The sequence below is a fragment of the Chiroxiphia lanceolata genome, chromosome 1 (genome assembly GCF_009829145.1).
Source record: "Chiroxiphia lanceolata isolate bChiLan1 chromosome 1, bChiLan1.pri, whole genome shotgun sequence".
Lineage (NCBI taxonomy): Eukaryota > Metazoa > Chordata > Aves > Passeriformes > Pipridae > Chiroxiphia > Chiroxiphia lanceolata.
Window position 1 is genome coordinate 66610577 of NC_045637.1, and position 15774 is coordinate 66626350.

General features: G+C 40.2%; 1 protein-coding gene across 2 annotated transcripts; it reads left to right on the top strand.

Moving 5' to 3' along the window:
- The first annotated feature begins 37 nt into the window (after positions 1 to 37).
- On the top strand, positions 38 to 15330 carry BAG1 (BAG cochaperone 1). Of its 2 annotated transcripts, XM_032712825.1 has the most exons (7): positions 38 to 121; positions 3910 to 4038; positions 4192 to 4274; positions 4992 to 5105; positions 5608 to 5715; positions 9712 to 9774; positions 11985 to 15330. In XM_032712825.1, exons 1-7 carry the CDS (start codon positions 79 to 81, stop codon positions 12072 to 12074), a joined length of 630 nt encoding a protein of 209 aa, XP_032568716.1. In that variant the 5' UTR covers positions 38 to 78; the 3' UTR covers positions 12075 to 15330. The 2 variants fall into 2 exon arrangements, with proteins under 2 accessions (XP_032568716.1, XP_032568723.1); XM_032712832.1 differs by lacking the exon at positions 4992 to 5105 and having other exon boundaries at positions 42 to 121.
- The last annotated feature ends 444 nt before the right edge of the window (positions 15331 to 15774 follow it).

Sequence of the window (15774 nt, forward strand, 5' to 3'; positions counted from 1 at the left end):
CGTTTTCCTGGTGCGGAAGTGACGTGCTAAGGGCGCGCCCCGGGAGGTGCCGCAGACGCTTCCCTGTGCCGGGGTGAGATGGCGGCGCCCGGAGCGCCGGTGACCGTCACCGTCACTTACAGTAAGAGCCCCGGGACAGGGGAGCGGCCGGGGGGCTCGGCTCCGGCGGCGGGGGCTCCGTCCGGCTGTTTCGGTGTGCAGGGCGGGGCGGGCGGGCCGCGGCTGCCCCGGCGAAGCGGGGAGGGGCCGGGGCCGGCTCGGCCCCGCTCGGCCCGCTCTCCATCCCGGCTGCTGCCGTAAGGTTTCGCTCCTTGCTGGCCACCGCTTCCAAGTGTCTCTCTCCGGCTGGATCGCAGGCGTAGATCTGCTGTGAGGGGGGATGGTGGGAGCAGGGAACAGGGCGGCCTTTGCCAGGGAGCGCAGAGCTGGGGTCGATGGTGGGCAACGGGGATGACTGAGGAGCTGGGGCATCTCTCTTACGGGGAAAAGCTGAGGGAGCTGGGCCTGTTCGCCCCCGAGAAGAGACAACTGAGAGGGGACCTTGTCGATGTCTATGAATGTGTAAAGGCGGGATGCCAACAGGATGGATCCGGGCTCTTCTCGGTGGTGCCAGGCAATAGGACAAGAGGCAATGGGCAGAAACTGATGCACAGGAAGTTCCACCTGCATACGAGGAAGAACTTCTTTACTGTGAGTGTCACCGAGCACTGGAACAGATTGCCCAGAGAGGCTGTGCAGTGGTCTTTTCTGAAGATATTCAGAAATCATCTGGACACAATCCTGTCCCACCTGCTCTACGATGGCCCTGCTGGAGCAGGGAGGTTGGACCAGCTGACCCACTGTGGTCCCTTCCAGCCTGACCCATTCTGTGATTGTGTTGTTCGGTAGTAATCTTCATTTAGATGCAATATGTTGCTGAAGTCAGCACTGCATGTTAAAGGCAGGTGGTACCTGATAGGTTTTCTTCTTCTTTGTTGAAAAATACTTGGATGTTTGCAGCTAGTGGGCTGCAAGACTGCAACAGAGAGTGTGGTTTCTTCAGTATGACAGATGGGTGCTGACCTGGTGGAATGGGTCACTCAAAGGCTGGCTTACACAGTTGAGGTTTTCTTCCTCAAAAAAAGAAATAGGGGGAGGGAGAAGACGGTGGAAGGGAGGATGGTCTTATATCTGCAAATAAATATAAAAAGTTAGTGTGAAGAGGTGAGAATAACCCTGACTCCACAGTATGGAAATACCATGGTTAAATTTTGGTGAAGTGAGACAGTAGGAGGACTGAGGAGAATAGTAAGGTATTAAGTCAGTAAGGTGTTCTGCTCATTTTTGTTAGCAAAACTTGTTAATTTTTTTACTAGATTTTTTTAAATTATTGAATAATAAATTCAGCCTGTGTTCCTTCTGCACTGTGCTGGTGATGTTCTTTCCATCTTTAGAGTTTATTTCTGCTTGCTCATTCACGTTTCCAAATTGTTACATTATTTTGTTAAAATGTTTTCTTTATCACCTGGTGGTTTTATTTAAGAGTCTTTGGTGAGGAACTTTGTGGAATAATATGTTTGAATTGTCATGATTCATGTGCTTGTTGATGCCTTCAGAGAGCTCCATTTGGTCTGAGGGGTTTTCATTTGCAAAGATGTCAATAACTTAATGATATTGACATATTTATAATTCCAACATCTTGCTCTTTGCCAACAGTCATCTTATGTGAGAATGTTTTCATCTTTCCTATTTTTTTCTTACCTGATAATTACTTTGTCATTAATAAATAGCAAATAGAAGCCATTATTCACCTTGGGCTTCAGCTGTCTGATTTACACTTGCTGCTGTCAGATGCCGGTTTAACACTTTGCACAAATGTTTTTAGTAAAGGTTTGCATGCATGACTGAAAGTGGGGAAAGATGCAAATTAGGATTGAGAAACAGAACAGCAGTAGACCCACAGGCATCACTTCACAATCTGCAAGTATGGAGGGTTGACCCTGGCTGGACGCCAGGTGCCCACCAAAGCCACTCTGTCACTCCCCTCCTCGGCCGGGCAGGGGAGAGAAAATACAAGGAAAGGCTGGTGGGCTGAGATAAAGGCAGGGGAATATCACTTACCAGGGACTGTCACGGACAAAACAGACCCGACTTGGGGAAACGTAGTTTATTAGCATTCAAATCAGAGTACAATAATGAGAACTAAAGGAGAAAAACTCACCTTTCTCCACCCCTCCCTTCTTCTCGGGCTTCACTTTCATCCCAAATTCTTTAACTCCTACCCCCTGAGCAGTGCAGGGGAAGGGAGGCTGTGGTCAGTTCATCACACTCTGTCTCTGCTGCTCCTTCTTCCTCACACTCTTCCCTTACTCCAGCGTATGGGTCCCTCCCATTGATTGCAGTCCTTCAGGAACAGGCTGCTCCAGTGTGGGTTCCCCACAGGGTCACAAGCCTTGCCAGCAAATCAGCTCCAGCGTGGGCTCCTCTCTTCAGAGGGCCACAGGTCCTGCCAGTAGCCAGCTCCAGTGCAGGCTTCCCAAAGCAGCCATAGCCGCCTTAGGGCATTCACCTGCTCTGGTGTGTGTCTCCTCCACAGGCTGCAGGTGGATCTCTGCTCCACTGAGGACCTCTGTTGTGAACTTACAGTAATTTTTTTTTACAGTCTGCCCAAAGTGGTACTTATAATTTCTGGTTAAACTGATTCTCTAGTTAGACAGGCTTCATCTGTTCTTTTCCTCAGTTAATGCTTGTTTTTGGTTTTTTTCTCAACTGCCCATAGTCAGAGCCCTTATGCAAAGCAGTTGTATATATCAAAACAACTTTTTGAAATATATTGAGATTGTGCTTTGTGGGATTTTTTTTTCCCGCAACAAATTGGGAAGAAGTTCTGTTTATGGAAAATGCTTCAGTGAGAGGGGCATAATGTAATTTTAAGCTTAAAAATGTCTTAGAATTAACAAGTATTGTTAGAGCTTTCAAGTTTTTGAGGCCACAGTGTCACTTTTCATGTGGCTGTGGGAGGCTGGAGTATTTCAATATCAATATTTCTAGCACTCTTCTTTATCAAAGATACATGCACTTAAAATTAGTGGCATGAGAATAGTTTTATTTCTGGTATTTGCTCAGGACTTTTCTCTTCCTGAAGAGTAAAAAATGCCTGTCTTGATTTCCCATGCAGCCAGTGGTGGTTGATTCCTATGGGTGCTTTCAGATTGACAGATCTTAAATGCATGGGAGCAGAGGGTTATTGAAAGGGTCTGTTGCAAAGCAGAGATTAATAGGCATACTCCTTTTTTTCCTAAGAACTTTCTCCTTACTGCATGCAAGTAATCTTAGGGAGTCTGAATAGGATGCTCCATAAGTGGATTGTGACAGATAAGCTGGGACTTCTCAAAGTGGTTAAGGCTGCTTATCAGTAGTATTATGGGGAGAAGTAGTTTTTGGACTGTGAGAACTCTGTCTAATTGGTGTGGAGGCAACACAGGTTAGACATTGATTGCTTGTTTCTCACTTATGAGGAGTGGGGAGCAAAGGAACTGATAAATTGTCTCAGATACCAAGACTCATGCTATTAAAAGTTCCTACAAGTGGGAAATGGGATACATCAGGAAGGTGTGGGCTTTCATGCTTCAGCTTGTGGAATGTCTGGACACTATCTGTACTCTTAAAAAAGAGATAGGGAGTAATATTTAGCAGGAGCATTATGTCAGTAAAATACACCCAATCAAACTCTTCAGATTATTACAGTGTAAACCAAAACTTTCAACTCAGGTCAGTCACTCCAAGAGGAAGGATTGAAAATAATGATTGTACATGAGAATCAGTGGTTTGAGAACTTTTTGCATTAATGGAAATAAATATTAGAAATGGATTTTCTGTAATGTTTCCTAGGTATTTCTAGTTATTACTGTTACTCTGCTTTTCTGTTAGGCAACGAAAAACACAGTATTCAGGTTGCTTCTCAACAAGAAGACGGTGAACCTACACTACAAGACATGGCTGTACTTATTGAACAAGTCACTGGAGTTCCAGTTCCCTTTCAGAAACTGATATACAAAGGTAACTTATAAATCTGCAACATTTCTTATAGATGATAAGATTTCATCTGAGTCACTTTCAAGTGTCAATGTTTTGATTGTCTTCAAAAAGACATTCTTATGCCACTAACCCTACTTTAGCTGGTTTTTTTTTTCTCTCTCGCTTTTCATTTAGGAAAGTCTCTGAAAGAACTGGAACAACCGTTATCAGCACTTGGTGTTAAAAATGGTTGCAAAGTCATGTTGATTGGGAAAAGGGTAAGTGTTGCCTTTGGACCTTTTTTTTTTTCCTTATTGTAATTTTTGTCAGTAAGTCAGATGCTGAACACAGAAACAGGTTACAGCATTAACCTAATTTTGTATACCTATCCACAAAATTGAATTCAGTCTCACGTTACCCTGCAAATAACTGCAGTTTGTACATTTCTGAAATTACATTATTGACTGGCTTCTGCTTTACCTTATTGACAAGACTTTGCGTAATCTATTGTCAGTGCTCATGAACCTTCTGTGCACCGATGACCTTATCTGCTCATCTTTTTTTTTTCCTGGTTTAAAAAAAACCTCCCCCAACTGTAGCTACTGAGTCTGCTGGGTTATTTCTGGTGAAAGGACTTGTGGCTGGCTTTGCCAAGTAGAGGACAAGGTAATAATCTTGTGATGTAAATGCTACCTCTACTTTAAAAATGCTAAGTTAACAATAAGAAAAAAAAAGTTTGCACTTTTCCTTTTTCCCTTCAATTTAATTTCATTTAGTGTGTTTATATACCTTACTCTTCTAATATTTGTAATTAAGCTTTGGAAGAAGCTTATTCATGAGAATGTACATATTCTGGAATATGAAAAGAATAGCCACAGTGTAGTATGTAAACCAACAGAAGCCTTTCTGTCTGTATCGCCACTGCTGCTGCTTTTTAGCTGCATCGTGTATCCACTTGTTCCATAGTTGTGAATGTTGTACTTTTGAATACACAGAATAGTCCAGAAGAAGAGGCTGAATTAAAGAAGTTAAAAGATTTGGAGAAGTCAGTGGAGCAAATAGCTAATAAGTTAGAGGAAGTTAATAAAGAGTTCACAAGTATCCAGAAGGTATGCCAGTTTTGTATCACTTTATATCTTTGCAAAACAATTTTGTAGGTATATGTATTAAAAAAACCCAACCAAAACAGTTTAAAGGTTTTGAGTAGTCAGTAATAGGCTGCCCCTCCTAACTGTCCAAGGGTCCTGTATAATTCTTAGTGAACTTCAAATGCCATTTATGAGTTTGCAAAATAGAGACATGGCACTCTTTGGAAAAAGGTAAATTTTGTTTCATGTGGGATAAATTATATTCTTTATATCTGGAAAAACATTAAAGAATTCACTTAAAGTCCAAAGGAGAATATCTGTTACCTGTTTATCTTTTAAGTAAACCTAGCAGATCTTACATTTACCATGTCAAGGATTGATAGAATACAGATTGAGATTGGAGTCCCTACCATGCTTGAAACTACACAAATAGAAAATGATGTTTTCTGCTGTTGTGGATTGGCAGATTTTCTAAGATGAGTATTCTGTAGGGTATGGGATAATTTTGTTTTTCCTTCCTCAGGGATTTTTAGCAAAGGAGCTCCAAGCAGAAGCACTAAAACAGCTGGACAAGAGGATAAAAGGAACTGCAGAGCAGTTCATGAAAACCCTGGAACAGATTGATGCCATTGTAAGTAACTAACCACAGAAGAGGGTCAAATCTCAACAGAAATTTGCTGTTAAGAATATCTTATAATTTATTTGATATTTAAACATACTAGAAATTTTAGTTTGGCTTTGAAAATTAGTTAGTTCCTTTGCTCATTTTTTCTTTAATATCCAATTCTTGGCCCTATATGCCTCCAAAAGACTATTTGGCAGCCTCTGTTTCTAACTGGTGACATTAATGCCTGTGTATGCATTTCCATTCTACAGAAGAGCTTCATTTGGGGCAGCAGCCTGTTAAGACTACATGAAATGGGTATCCTTTACTCAAGCTTTGCCCTTTTAGTTTATCTTCGCAAACTCTGTGGTAGCATTAAAGGTCTGGGGAAAAAAACCAATGAGATACACTTCATATTCTATATCATACAGGAAAAAGGAGGTCCTGCAGACTGAAGAATTTTCTAGTCAGTCACATGTGGACTGACTGTACTTTTATCTGAGATGCCTGCATATTGAGGACTGGATTATTTCTTTGGAATGTACTGGGGTTATATCCAAGTGCTTCACAGTCATTAATGGATCATAACCTTAACATTTCCAGAGTATAATATATATCTTCCTGTATCGTGTAGTAGCTGAGAGCTGGATGAGAATAAGGGACTTGTACAGAGGTAAATAGAAGATTGTCACAACCAGGGTGTTTCTTGTGAAAGTGGAGCAGCCACTAAGTAAAATTAGTGTCCTTCAAAATTTGTAACAGTTGTTTGTTACTTTGTTGTGTAAGAGCCTATGACATTGATAAACCTCATTTTTTTTAAGAAATATGTGAGAGTTTTCATTATCACTGATTGAAGTTGCATACTTATTTGTTTTAATATACAAAGCTGGCTGTGGGGTTTGTCATGAAAACTGGACTTCCGTGAAATCTTGCAGATGAGATACATGTAGGTGGGTGGAATCTTAAAATGTAGGTGTTCAGTGTGCTGGTATTACACCAGATTAGGTGAACAGGCCACCAGCCAACTGAGGTGGTATTTGACTGTACTGCAGTTGTGCAATATACGGAGGCAGCAATACAGAATGGTAATGAGGTATATATAGGAATAATAAATGGGTTCCACTGAAGTAAAAAGTGGTAAACAGAAATGCAAAGCAGTAAAGTGTAAAGCTTCCAGAAAGGGTTTTGTCTGTATCTTAGAACTGGTAGCCAATTAAAAGCAAAAGTTCAGACAAATCTGTTAAATGCTATTGAACATGTAGAGGTGCTATTGATTCAATCAACAGCATGTTAAAAAATTAAAAGGAGAAAAATATGACTGACTGAGAAGAATGGATGATGCACTGTAAAAGTGGAACACGTTAGCAAGCTCACACTGTAAATGTTCTAGTTTTTTTCTTTGGCAGAATCATTCTGAAAGCTCATTAAAATGTTTTGGCTTTCGTGTGTTATTTGGATCACTCAAAACTGAGTAACTTGATACAAAATGAGATTTGGATGGTTACAGAGGTGAGGAATCCTGCATATTGTTTCTTACTGTTAGCAGGCAAGCTCGTTAATTAGAGGCACTGAGTTTGGAACTAATACTCAGTTTTGCTAGGCTGTGTGTGTTCAACAACTATAAATTTAAAAGAAGGGATTTGGGAAGTAGAGAAGTTAAGTTTGTAGTCCTGCAGTATTGGAGTGTGAGAGAAAAAATACGTCATCACTACCAGAAGTGTGAAAGAAAAGTCTTGAAGGGATGCTTTTGAGTAGGGTAGCTGTAACTTAAATATTTTAACATGTTTAAATAGCTACTGCTTCCACCACATTTGGTCCAGGAGTAAAAGTCAAAATACACTACTTATTACAAATGTTGGTGAGTAGAACACAGAAAATGCTTGACTTGATCATCTGACACAGGTTTTTAAATAACTGAAAGGCTTTTTCAAGAAAATAAAGTTTTTCTGAGATCGGTAGGAAAATTGAAATTCATAGTCATGGCAGTATGTACTTGTTGAGCCTGCTCCAATTTACAGGAACTCTGTCATCAGTATTGCTATCTGAGTGTTTACTTTGTTCCCATTATGTTTTTTTATTAAATGGCAGATTTGTAATCTAGAAAGACAGTATTGCAGAGAACAGGTTGTTCTAACAATTGAAAAAACCCCTGTCTCTTCTTAAATACCAGTCACTGATTTTGTTTACATAAGTTCATGACAAATCTGTCAAATTGCATGTATCAGGAGTGAGGACATTGATAGTGTTACTGACTCATAATTATGCTCTGGTGGCCCATCCTCCTTTCTTGAGGATTTTTTTGAGTTATAGTTCTTCTTTAGAACTTAAATTACTGTGCTGTTCTGATGAAACTTAACTTCTCCTTGTCCCTGCTATACTTGTCATCTGGTAAATCTATACCAAATTAACATTTAAAGGATTAAAAGAAAGAAGTATTCTGAAAAACCATCATTGTGCCTGTAGCAAACATTTGCCAGACTTCTGGGAAGTTTTGCCACATACAATAAGATGAGAACTTACTACTAAACTTTTGAATTTATCTGGATCAATAAGCATTTGATAATCCTTCAATCCCTTAGCATGGATCATAAACATAAAATTAAAGCTTCAGAGGACAATTTTTCTAAAGCTCAAGGAGCATCACCACATGAAAGGGAAGATTTTCTCAAACCCTTCGATTAATCTGTCATTGCCCCAGGTGAGCCAAGACTCTTGTGCCCAACCAACGTGTCTGCAGTGTCCTGTTATGGGGACCCTTCACTGAGCAGTGTGGATTGGAGGGTGGTTCAGCTAACCTGTCCAGGGTTACATGCAGACAGAAAGACCCCCTCCTGGGTCTCCACACCTTTAATTAGTCCTTCAGCACCCCAGGAAAGATTCAGGGACACACCCCAACAGCATGAGAGACCCCCTCACGGGTCTCCACAGTTGAATATGTTACCTGCTGCTGTCCAGCCTCCCTGCAATGCCATCTCATGACTCCAGTCATGGATTTGTTTCAGTAGTGGAAACCACGTTGTAGCTCTCTGCTCCAGACACCCTGCTGTTAGGAACCAAGAGGGAAACACCAGTGAAATACCTCAAAGGCTTTAAGAAGTATTCCTCTAGGAAGGTGATACAGCTGACAGCCCAGCTGAAGTGCCTCACAACAAGGCATGTGGCACGGCCAACAAACAGGAGGATTAGAAACCATTTGTCTGAGCAATAAAAGAGCACCTTTTTTTTGGTTTTTGATTGTTACAAAAGTTTATGTCTCTAAACCGTGCAGAGGGGCTCATATTTTTGCTGAAATGAAACAGTACTATAAAGAAACTTCTATTCTTGATCCGGAGTTAGATTAGAAAATAAAAGGTGTACTAATGAGAAACTCCAAGAATTGTATGCATTTTCAACAGCGAGAGCACAATGTTTCTAAACATGTTTACATAAACATTATATAATGATAATTATCTGTACATGTATTTTAACTGTTAAAAAAAATCATAAACCTGAGCACCATTCCCTAGCAGCACTCCACTGTCACATAGCTCGAAAAGGACCAGGCATGTAACATTTGCCAGGATGAAATACATGAATATATTGGGTGGTAGGAGTACAGAAAATGATGCAATTTTAATTAAATTAAAAGCTGACAGCGTGTAACACCTCACATCTGTTGCCTTCCATGAGTACATTGCAGAGATGATCAGATACACAGCTTTAACAGACTGGCAATGTCTGCATTACTGATGATACATTCTAACGATGGCAAGTGATTGAGTTAATGTATTATGTAGTTTATTGCTGTATGTTACCTAAAGACAAGCGGTAAATTTGCAAGCTCTGTTTTTTTGCAGTCAGCATGCCTCATCCCTGACTTTTTTATTACTTTTTCTTATAAATTCTTTCTTGTGTAATCATCCTCACTAAGCAGGCATGACATTCAGGATGCCTGTTCAGAGGATTCTTTGATAATTTCAGTTTTTGCTAATATGTTAATTTCACCATTAAGCTTCATCAACTTGTTTGTTTATTTTACTGCAGAATCTGCCAGAGAATTTCAGTGATTGCAAACTCAAAAAGAAGGGGTTAGTGAAGAGGGTTCAGGTGAGTTTCCTTGGTTTGTTTTTGGTGGCGGTTTATTTCCTTTTTTTTCCCCATTAATGCTGGGTACTTGTACACAAGAGTTTGTGAAAATGAGCTGTCTAGATTTTCTCAGTGTTTTTTCTTACATTGATATTTCTTATGACCTCTCTTTGGGAGGTATTTAATACTTTATAAACCAGCATGCAACAATACAGATTTTCATTGTTCATGCTGGTTTCAGATAATGCTTACCATTTACATTAGTGGTTGGCTTTTTGCTGTGTGATAATGTTAAATAATTCTTATAAAGTATAACTAGTAAGGAAAACAGGATTGATCATTCCTTCTTTTTTGCATCTTGGTGGATTGGAGTAATGACTGAGGTCTGGGCACGAGGATGCAGTCAGCTGTAACTCCTGCTGACCTACTCCTGACCTTGCCAGAGATGTTCTTTGGAAAATTTAGCTTCTGTTGCAATGCCAACTTTGTATGGAGAGTAGGTCTTTAAAATAAAATCTGTACAGAAGAGCAGCTGGGGGCGAAGGGTTAAGTTGCTTTGCTTTTGTATGATGCTTATAAATTCCTAGGCATTGTTTGCTTAGAGACCTTGAGCTGAAGGTTTGTTAATAAATACTGGAATTCAGCCCCCTCCAGTCAAATTTACATAAATGAATGCTAATGCTACTTGTATTACTGGTTTTATTTGTATTGTGCTAGCTTTATTCCCAGGTTAGACTCCTAAAAATTAATTGTGTAAGTACCTTGCATTCATATATGGAGTTGAAAGATTCTATCTTTTACTTTAACCTTATTAAGTACTTCACATTGGTGTTTCACAAGTTTTTTAAAACAGCCATCTATTTTAGAGGAGGGCCTACGAAGAAGCACATTGTAGTAGAAATGATTTTAGTTAAAGCTTTAGGGACAAAGCATTTGTACTCAGTTACTGAGGTAAGTTCAGACAATGCAAATTGGAATGAAGGTGGTTGCTGGAGTAGCTGTGTTATATGGGGCTCTGAACATGCTCTTGATTCCTTATGCCTAACCACAGCAGCATGGACTGATGGCTATAAACTTTGTGGCAAGCTACTAGACCTCCACTCTTGAGTGAGGTTACAGCAGAAATAAGTGGGGCTTTGAATAAGAATTGCTGTTAAAGTATAAAACAGACTCCATTGAGCAGAGATCAGAATTACTGATGTGCTTTTATAGGCACAGTGTTCTACAGCTGTAGATCATGAACCCTTTGAGGACTGCAGTAGAATTTTTAGGGGTTGCAGACCAGAGCAGTCAACAACAGTTTGTTTTTCCAGATCAAGAACAAGAAAACAGTGGCAAGTTATGCTTGTTACTCCTAAGTATTCATGAAAGCAAGGGGGTGCTATTAACTGCCTTCTATTGCTGGTAGTCATATATCTTCTAGGATGCAGAGATAAGTATAAAACACTTGCAACCAGCAGCAGCAGTTGTTATCACCTTGATTTTTTCATCCCTCAAGTCCATAATGACGTGAGTTGATGATGGCTCAAGGGACTGGATTGGTTGAAAACAGTGTGATGGTTGAGAAACACTCACCTAGCACAAGAGTTTGCTGCTCTAGAGGGAAAGAGGTTTCTTAGTGTCATTTTAATGTAAATCACGTGAAATGTCTGGTTTGACTGTTAGAGTCTGGTGCAGACATAGCAAAACCAAGTGCAAGACTTGAATAGCTAATGGAAGAATCTTCTCAGAAACTGCAGTGTACTTGCTTACCTTAGGATTGGCCTAAAATCGTTTATTGGCTTAAATGCTACTTACTGATAAAGATGAAGGTTCAGTGGTGCGCTGTAGTCCGGAGAAATAGAAGAGGTCTTGGTTTAATGAAAGCTCATTTTAGATTTGACTGAGTAGGTTTGTCATTCCCACCCCTTGGCCTCTGAAGTATGTGTTTTGGAAAGGAGCTGAATGAAGCACTAACTTGTCTGAACCTTTATGTTTCTCATTATTGTTTATGAAAGTACTTCAGCGGCAGGACCGGTGATGATGGGCAGCCATGCCGTTGCCTTATCAAATGTCATGTTTCTTTTGGGTTCTGGGTAAATGCAGTTGTGAATAAGCTATGATCAAAACAGCTGGAAGGTGGTTATTGAGTTGGCATCTTCAGATTCAGGATAGGAACTTTCTGTTCTTAAGAGGCACCTTCCACTGCTAAATTGCATAACCAGTGACATTTGTTTGTTTCTTATTCTTAGGTTTTTCTTGCCCAGTGTGATACCATTGAAGGAAATATTGGTCAAGAAATGGACAAGCTACAGTCAAAGAATTTGGCATTGGCAGAATGAGGCATCGCCTTACATAATTAGGAAACATAATTGCTCTATGAGCAAGAAGAAAAGTTTGCTCTTTGTTTTGGAGCACATATCCAGCTTCCGGTTTTTTTTCTTTTTTAAACCCAGTCTGTTAGACTGGTACCAGTCAATCATTTCTTGCTGGTTTGCCGCTTGGTTAGAAATATTATTTTGAAAAGAAGATCCTTCCTGAAGAATGGCAGAACTAATCTTTGTGATGACTTACGTATCTTATGGATGAATGTTTAGTTAACTAAGTTATGAAGTTTTTGATGATGGGCAATTTTGTCTGATGTATCTTTGAATTTATTTACAGCTCAAATCAAAGAAGGTGTATAATTGTACAAGTGCCATAAGTTGCAGTTGTAGGACTTCAGCTTGATTGAAAAAGGCAAACTGAGACAACATCTGGGAAAGCTGAACATTCTAGTAGACAGTTCAGAGCAATAAAAAACCCTACACATTTGTATCTACTTAATGTTTGTATGCATTTATAAATATAAGAAAGCTTGACTATAAGGGAGTTGTACCTATTTTAGCCTTAAAATGTCATAATAAATGGAATGTACTGTAACATGTATGGTACTTAATTTTGAGTGGTGCTTTAAGTTGTTACTGAGCTCCTTGATACAGATGTATGTTTTTTACATAGATTTCTGAGGTACTGTGGGTTTTATAGATTATTTGTATTTTTATTATTTGTGTTCTGTCTTAAAATATGTTGGGAAATGAAATGAGATTACTCGTGCTGCTCAAATACCAAGGGTTCAGTTCAAGCAAGGTATAATTAAGGAGCTATTTTGAAAGGGTTTTTTATACTTTTTTCTGATTTTACTGAATTCATGATGCTATATTTAATGGAAAAATGCAGTGATTATTTCTAGTATGTTAAGGCAGTCAGTGAATTTTTATAACACATTGCAAAGTGACACAGCTTTATTTTAGCAATGCCATTTGTCTGAGGGTTATGACTGATTCTCACAGTCAGATATGTGCCGTGCTTAACCTTCTCTGTTAGGTGAAAAATAAGGTTTTTGCCAGAGATAGGAACTTTGAGTGGGTGCAGCCGACTTTGCAGTTGTTGGTCAGAGGCTGTAGCCTATGGTCAGAGCCTCTGACCATACTGTAGATGTTCACCTGTAGCTAACACAACTGTAATAGGAGTTGCTTTTTCACTGATGCTTCTGGTTGGTAGGTCAGTCATACACATAGCTGCTGGTGAAGTAGTGACTGGTAAGGAGCCTCTTTCTGTGGAAAAAATAAAGCTCTTTCATCCCAAATGAGTCAGACTGAGAATGTTTAGAAATGGCCCTTAGGTAGTGAGCCCTTATTCATATGTTTTAATGTTAGCTGTCCTTTCAAGATAAAAGTAGGAAATGTATGTAAAAAGATCTTAACTTCTAATAAGTTATAAAACTTAAACAATGCCTAAAGTGTTATTATTAAAGTATTGTCTTTGATGTTTGTAATTGGAGGAGCATTTTCTTTTTAGTGAAAAATGCCATTGGACAAATGAAGTGATAGTCCTGCATTAGAAAGGGTCACTATTCTAAAAATGCTGGTTGACCATACCAAGATTTGTGTTGCCACGTTGTTAACCAGTTATTTCAAGCTTGTATTTTTTCCTTATGAAATTCTCTTATCAGCGTCTGTGGAGGATTTCATGGTCTAAACTCCTAGGAACCTTATCTATCATGTTAGGAAATGGTATCGTAGGACTGTGGAGGTTTTATCCTAGGCTACTAGTCTGGTCATGCTGCATTTTTCCCGGCTCTTTAGGGTTAAGAGGAAGAAGCGCTGGTTGTAGCCATTTTTGTGAAGACTTGCCTAGCCTGTTGCTGCTTCTGGACCAGATTCAGCTGACTCTTAAACCACCAGCAACACTTGCCTAATTCAGGGAATGCAGAATCATCCACTTTCCTGTGATGGAAAGGATCCTCACCCTCCCAGCTATAGGTCCTCTAATGGATTGAGCTTTCACAGGTGCATGTATAATAAGCAAAATAATCCTCTTGTGCCCACAAAGAGAACTGGGAGCTGTGGTCATGGCTAGAACTATGTCCATTTCTGCTGTTCCTTTGTATTTCTCTCTCAGGCGAGAACACTTAAGGCTGCAGGCAGACATCATCTTCCCAGCAGTTCTTCCCAGAAGCTGCTGCTTCTCGAGGTGTGCTTATGTGAGTACATCCTCAGCCTGTCTCAAAGCAAGGTGAATTAATTTTAGGATGTTCTGTAGCAGATCTTTTGATGATCTGGTACTTTTAGGCAAAGAGAGTGATGGTGAACCTCTCCCACCAGCACATCTGTATTCAGCAGAGAGTGGGTGTCCTGGGCTGAACTTACCTTACAGTGATAACTCCTGGTGTCTGTTTGATTTCTAGGACAAAAGAATGTATATGAAGACCAACTTCTGCAGTATAAATTTTTTTGTCTTCCAAATATAAAAATGAGTTGTTTTGGAAAACAGATGGTTGTATTTAGAGTTATCAAAGACATTCTAGAGTGGATTGACTTTTATACTTAGTTTTCGAAGAGGAGTCCTACACTTTTTTGTCATAATAGCCTTAAATTTCAGTAAAAGCAAGCATTTGTGCTTTTGAAAAGTGCAGCAGACTACAATTGTGGGAGAAAGGGGAAGGAAGAGATTTTAAATATTCTTTAGAATTTGTAAATATAGATCTCAAGCAAGCTTAAGCTATATTCTCAATGATTCTGTAGTCCAGGTGTACTGTGATACCTGTTTTGCTACTGAATCATTTCCTCACCCCAGCCACCTGCCCTGATCTCGTCAAAACAGAAGTTACTCCCTTTTGCCTTAGTTGCACTTATCCCATTGTCTTCCTCCAGTTGCTGTGTTGCTCTGGCTGTGTTTACACATCTTGGACTTGCCATCTGGGCAAATGGTTTGTCTTTTAGGGAAATGGAAATTGAATTACACACTCCCTTGGCCTGTTTTCTTCCCCAGATCCCACGGGCTGGTGTGAGATGAACCAAACCCAACGTTCAGGGAGCTGTGGAGTCTTGAGCCATGGGACAGGTTGCTCTCTGGAAACAGCATAAAATTAGTGGCATCCTCTGTGACCAAGTCCTCTAATGTCGCTGTAAACCTGGAGCAACACTTTTTGACTTCTAATGGACACTCATGGTTTGGAGTGGAACTTGGCACTAGATTTTTTTTGTTAATTTACTTTATTGTACTATCTACTATTATAAATGAAAAGGTGACAATAAAATAAGGAGAGTTCTCTGCTGTCCTTGGTCATGTTGTGGTCACTAAATTCTGTAGATGGGCTGTATTTTAGTGGGGAAGGTGCACATACTCTCAGTGTTGGCACTGGGAGCAGCCACCGGGTGTGGGGGGCCTTCTGAAGGGCACAGTGATCCAGGGCCTGGAACGTTCCCGGGATTGGCAGTGAGCCAAAGCTTAAAGAAAAGCCGTGGGGTTTTGTGGTAGTATTTCTTTTTTTTTTTTTTTTTTCTTTTTCCTTTCACAGCTGTGTTGGGCACCGAGGGTCTGGCACAGGTTGCCCAGAGAGGAGGCTGTGGAGTCTCCCTCGCTGGAGATCTCAAGAACCGTCTGGACACAATCCTGCGCAATGTGCTCTAGGATGACCCTGCTTAAACAGGGAGGTTGGACCAGATGACTCACCCTTCCCACAGGACCCATTCCGTGGTTTCTGGATCTGGATGTACA

What these genes read in the sequence shown, in the direction of transcription:
- BAG1 (XM_032712825.1), top strand. Translation starts at nt 79, where the DNA reads ATGGCGGCGCCCGGAGCGCCGGTGACCGTCACCGTCACTTACA. An exon ending in TCAGAAACTGATATACAAAG is followed by an intron (nt 4,039 to 4,191) that starts GTAACTTATAAA and finishes CTTTTCATTTAG; the next exon opens with GAAAGTCTCTGAAAGAACTG. An exon ending in AGTTCACAAGTATCCAGAAG is followed by an intron (nt 5,106 to 5,607) that starts GTATGCCAGTTT and finishes TTCCTTCCTCAG; the next exon opens with GGATTTTTAGCAAAGGAGCT.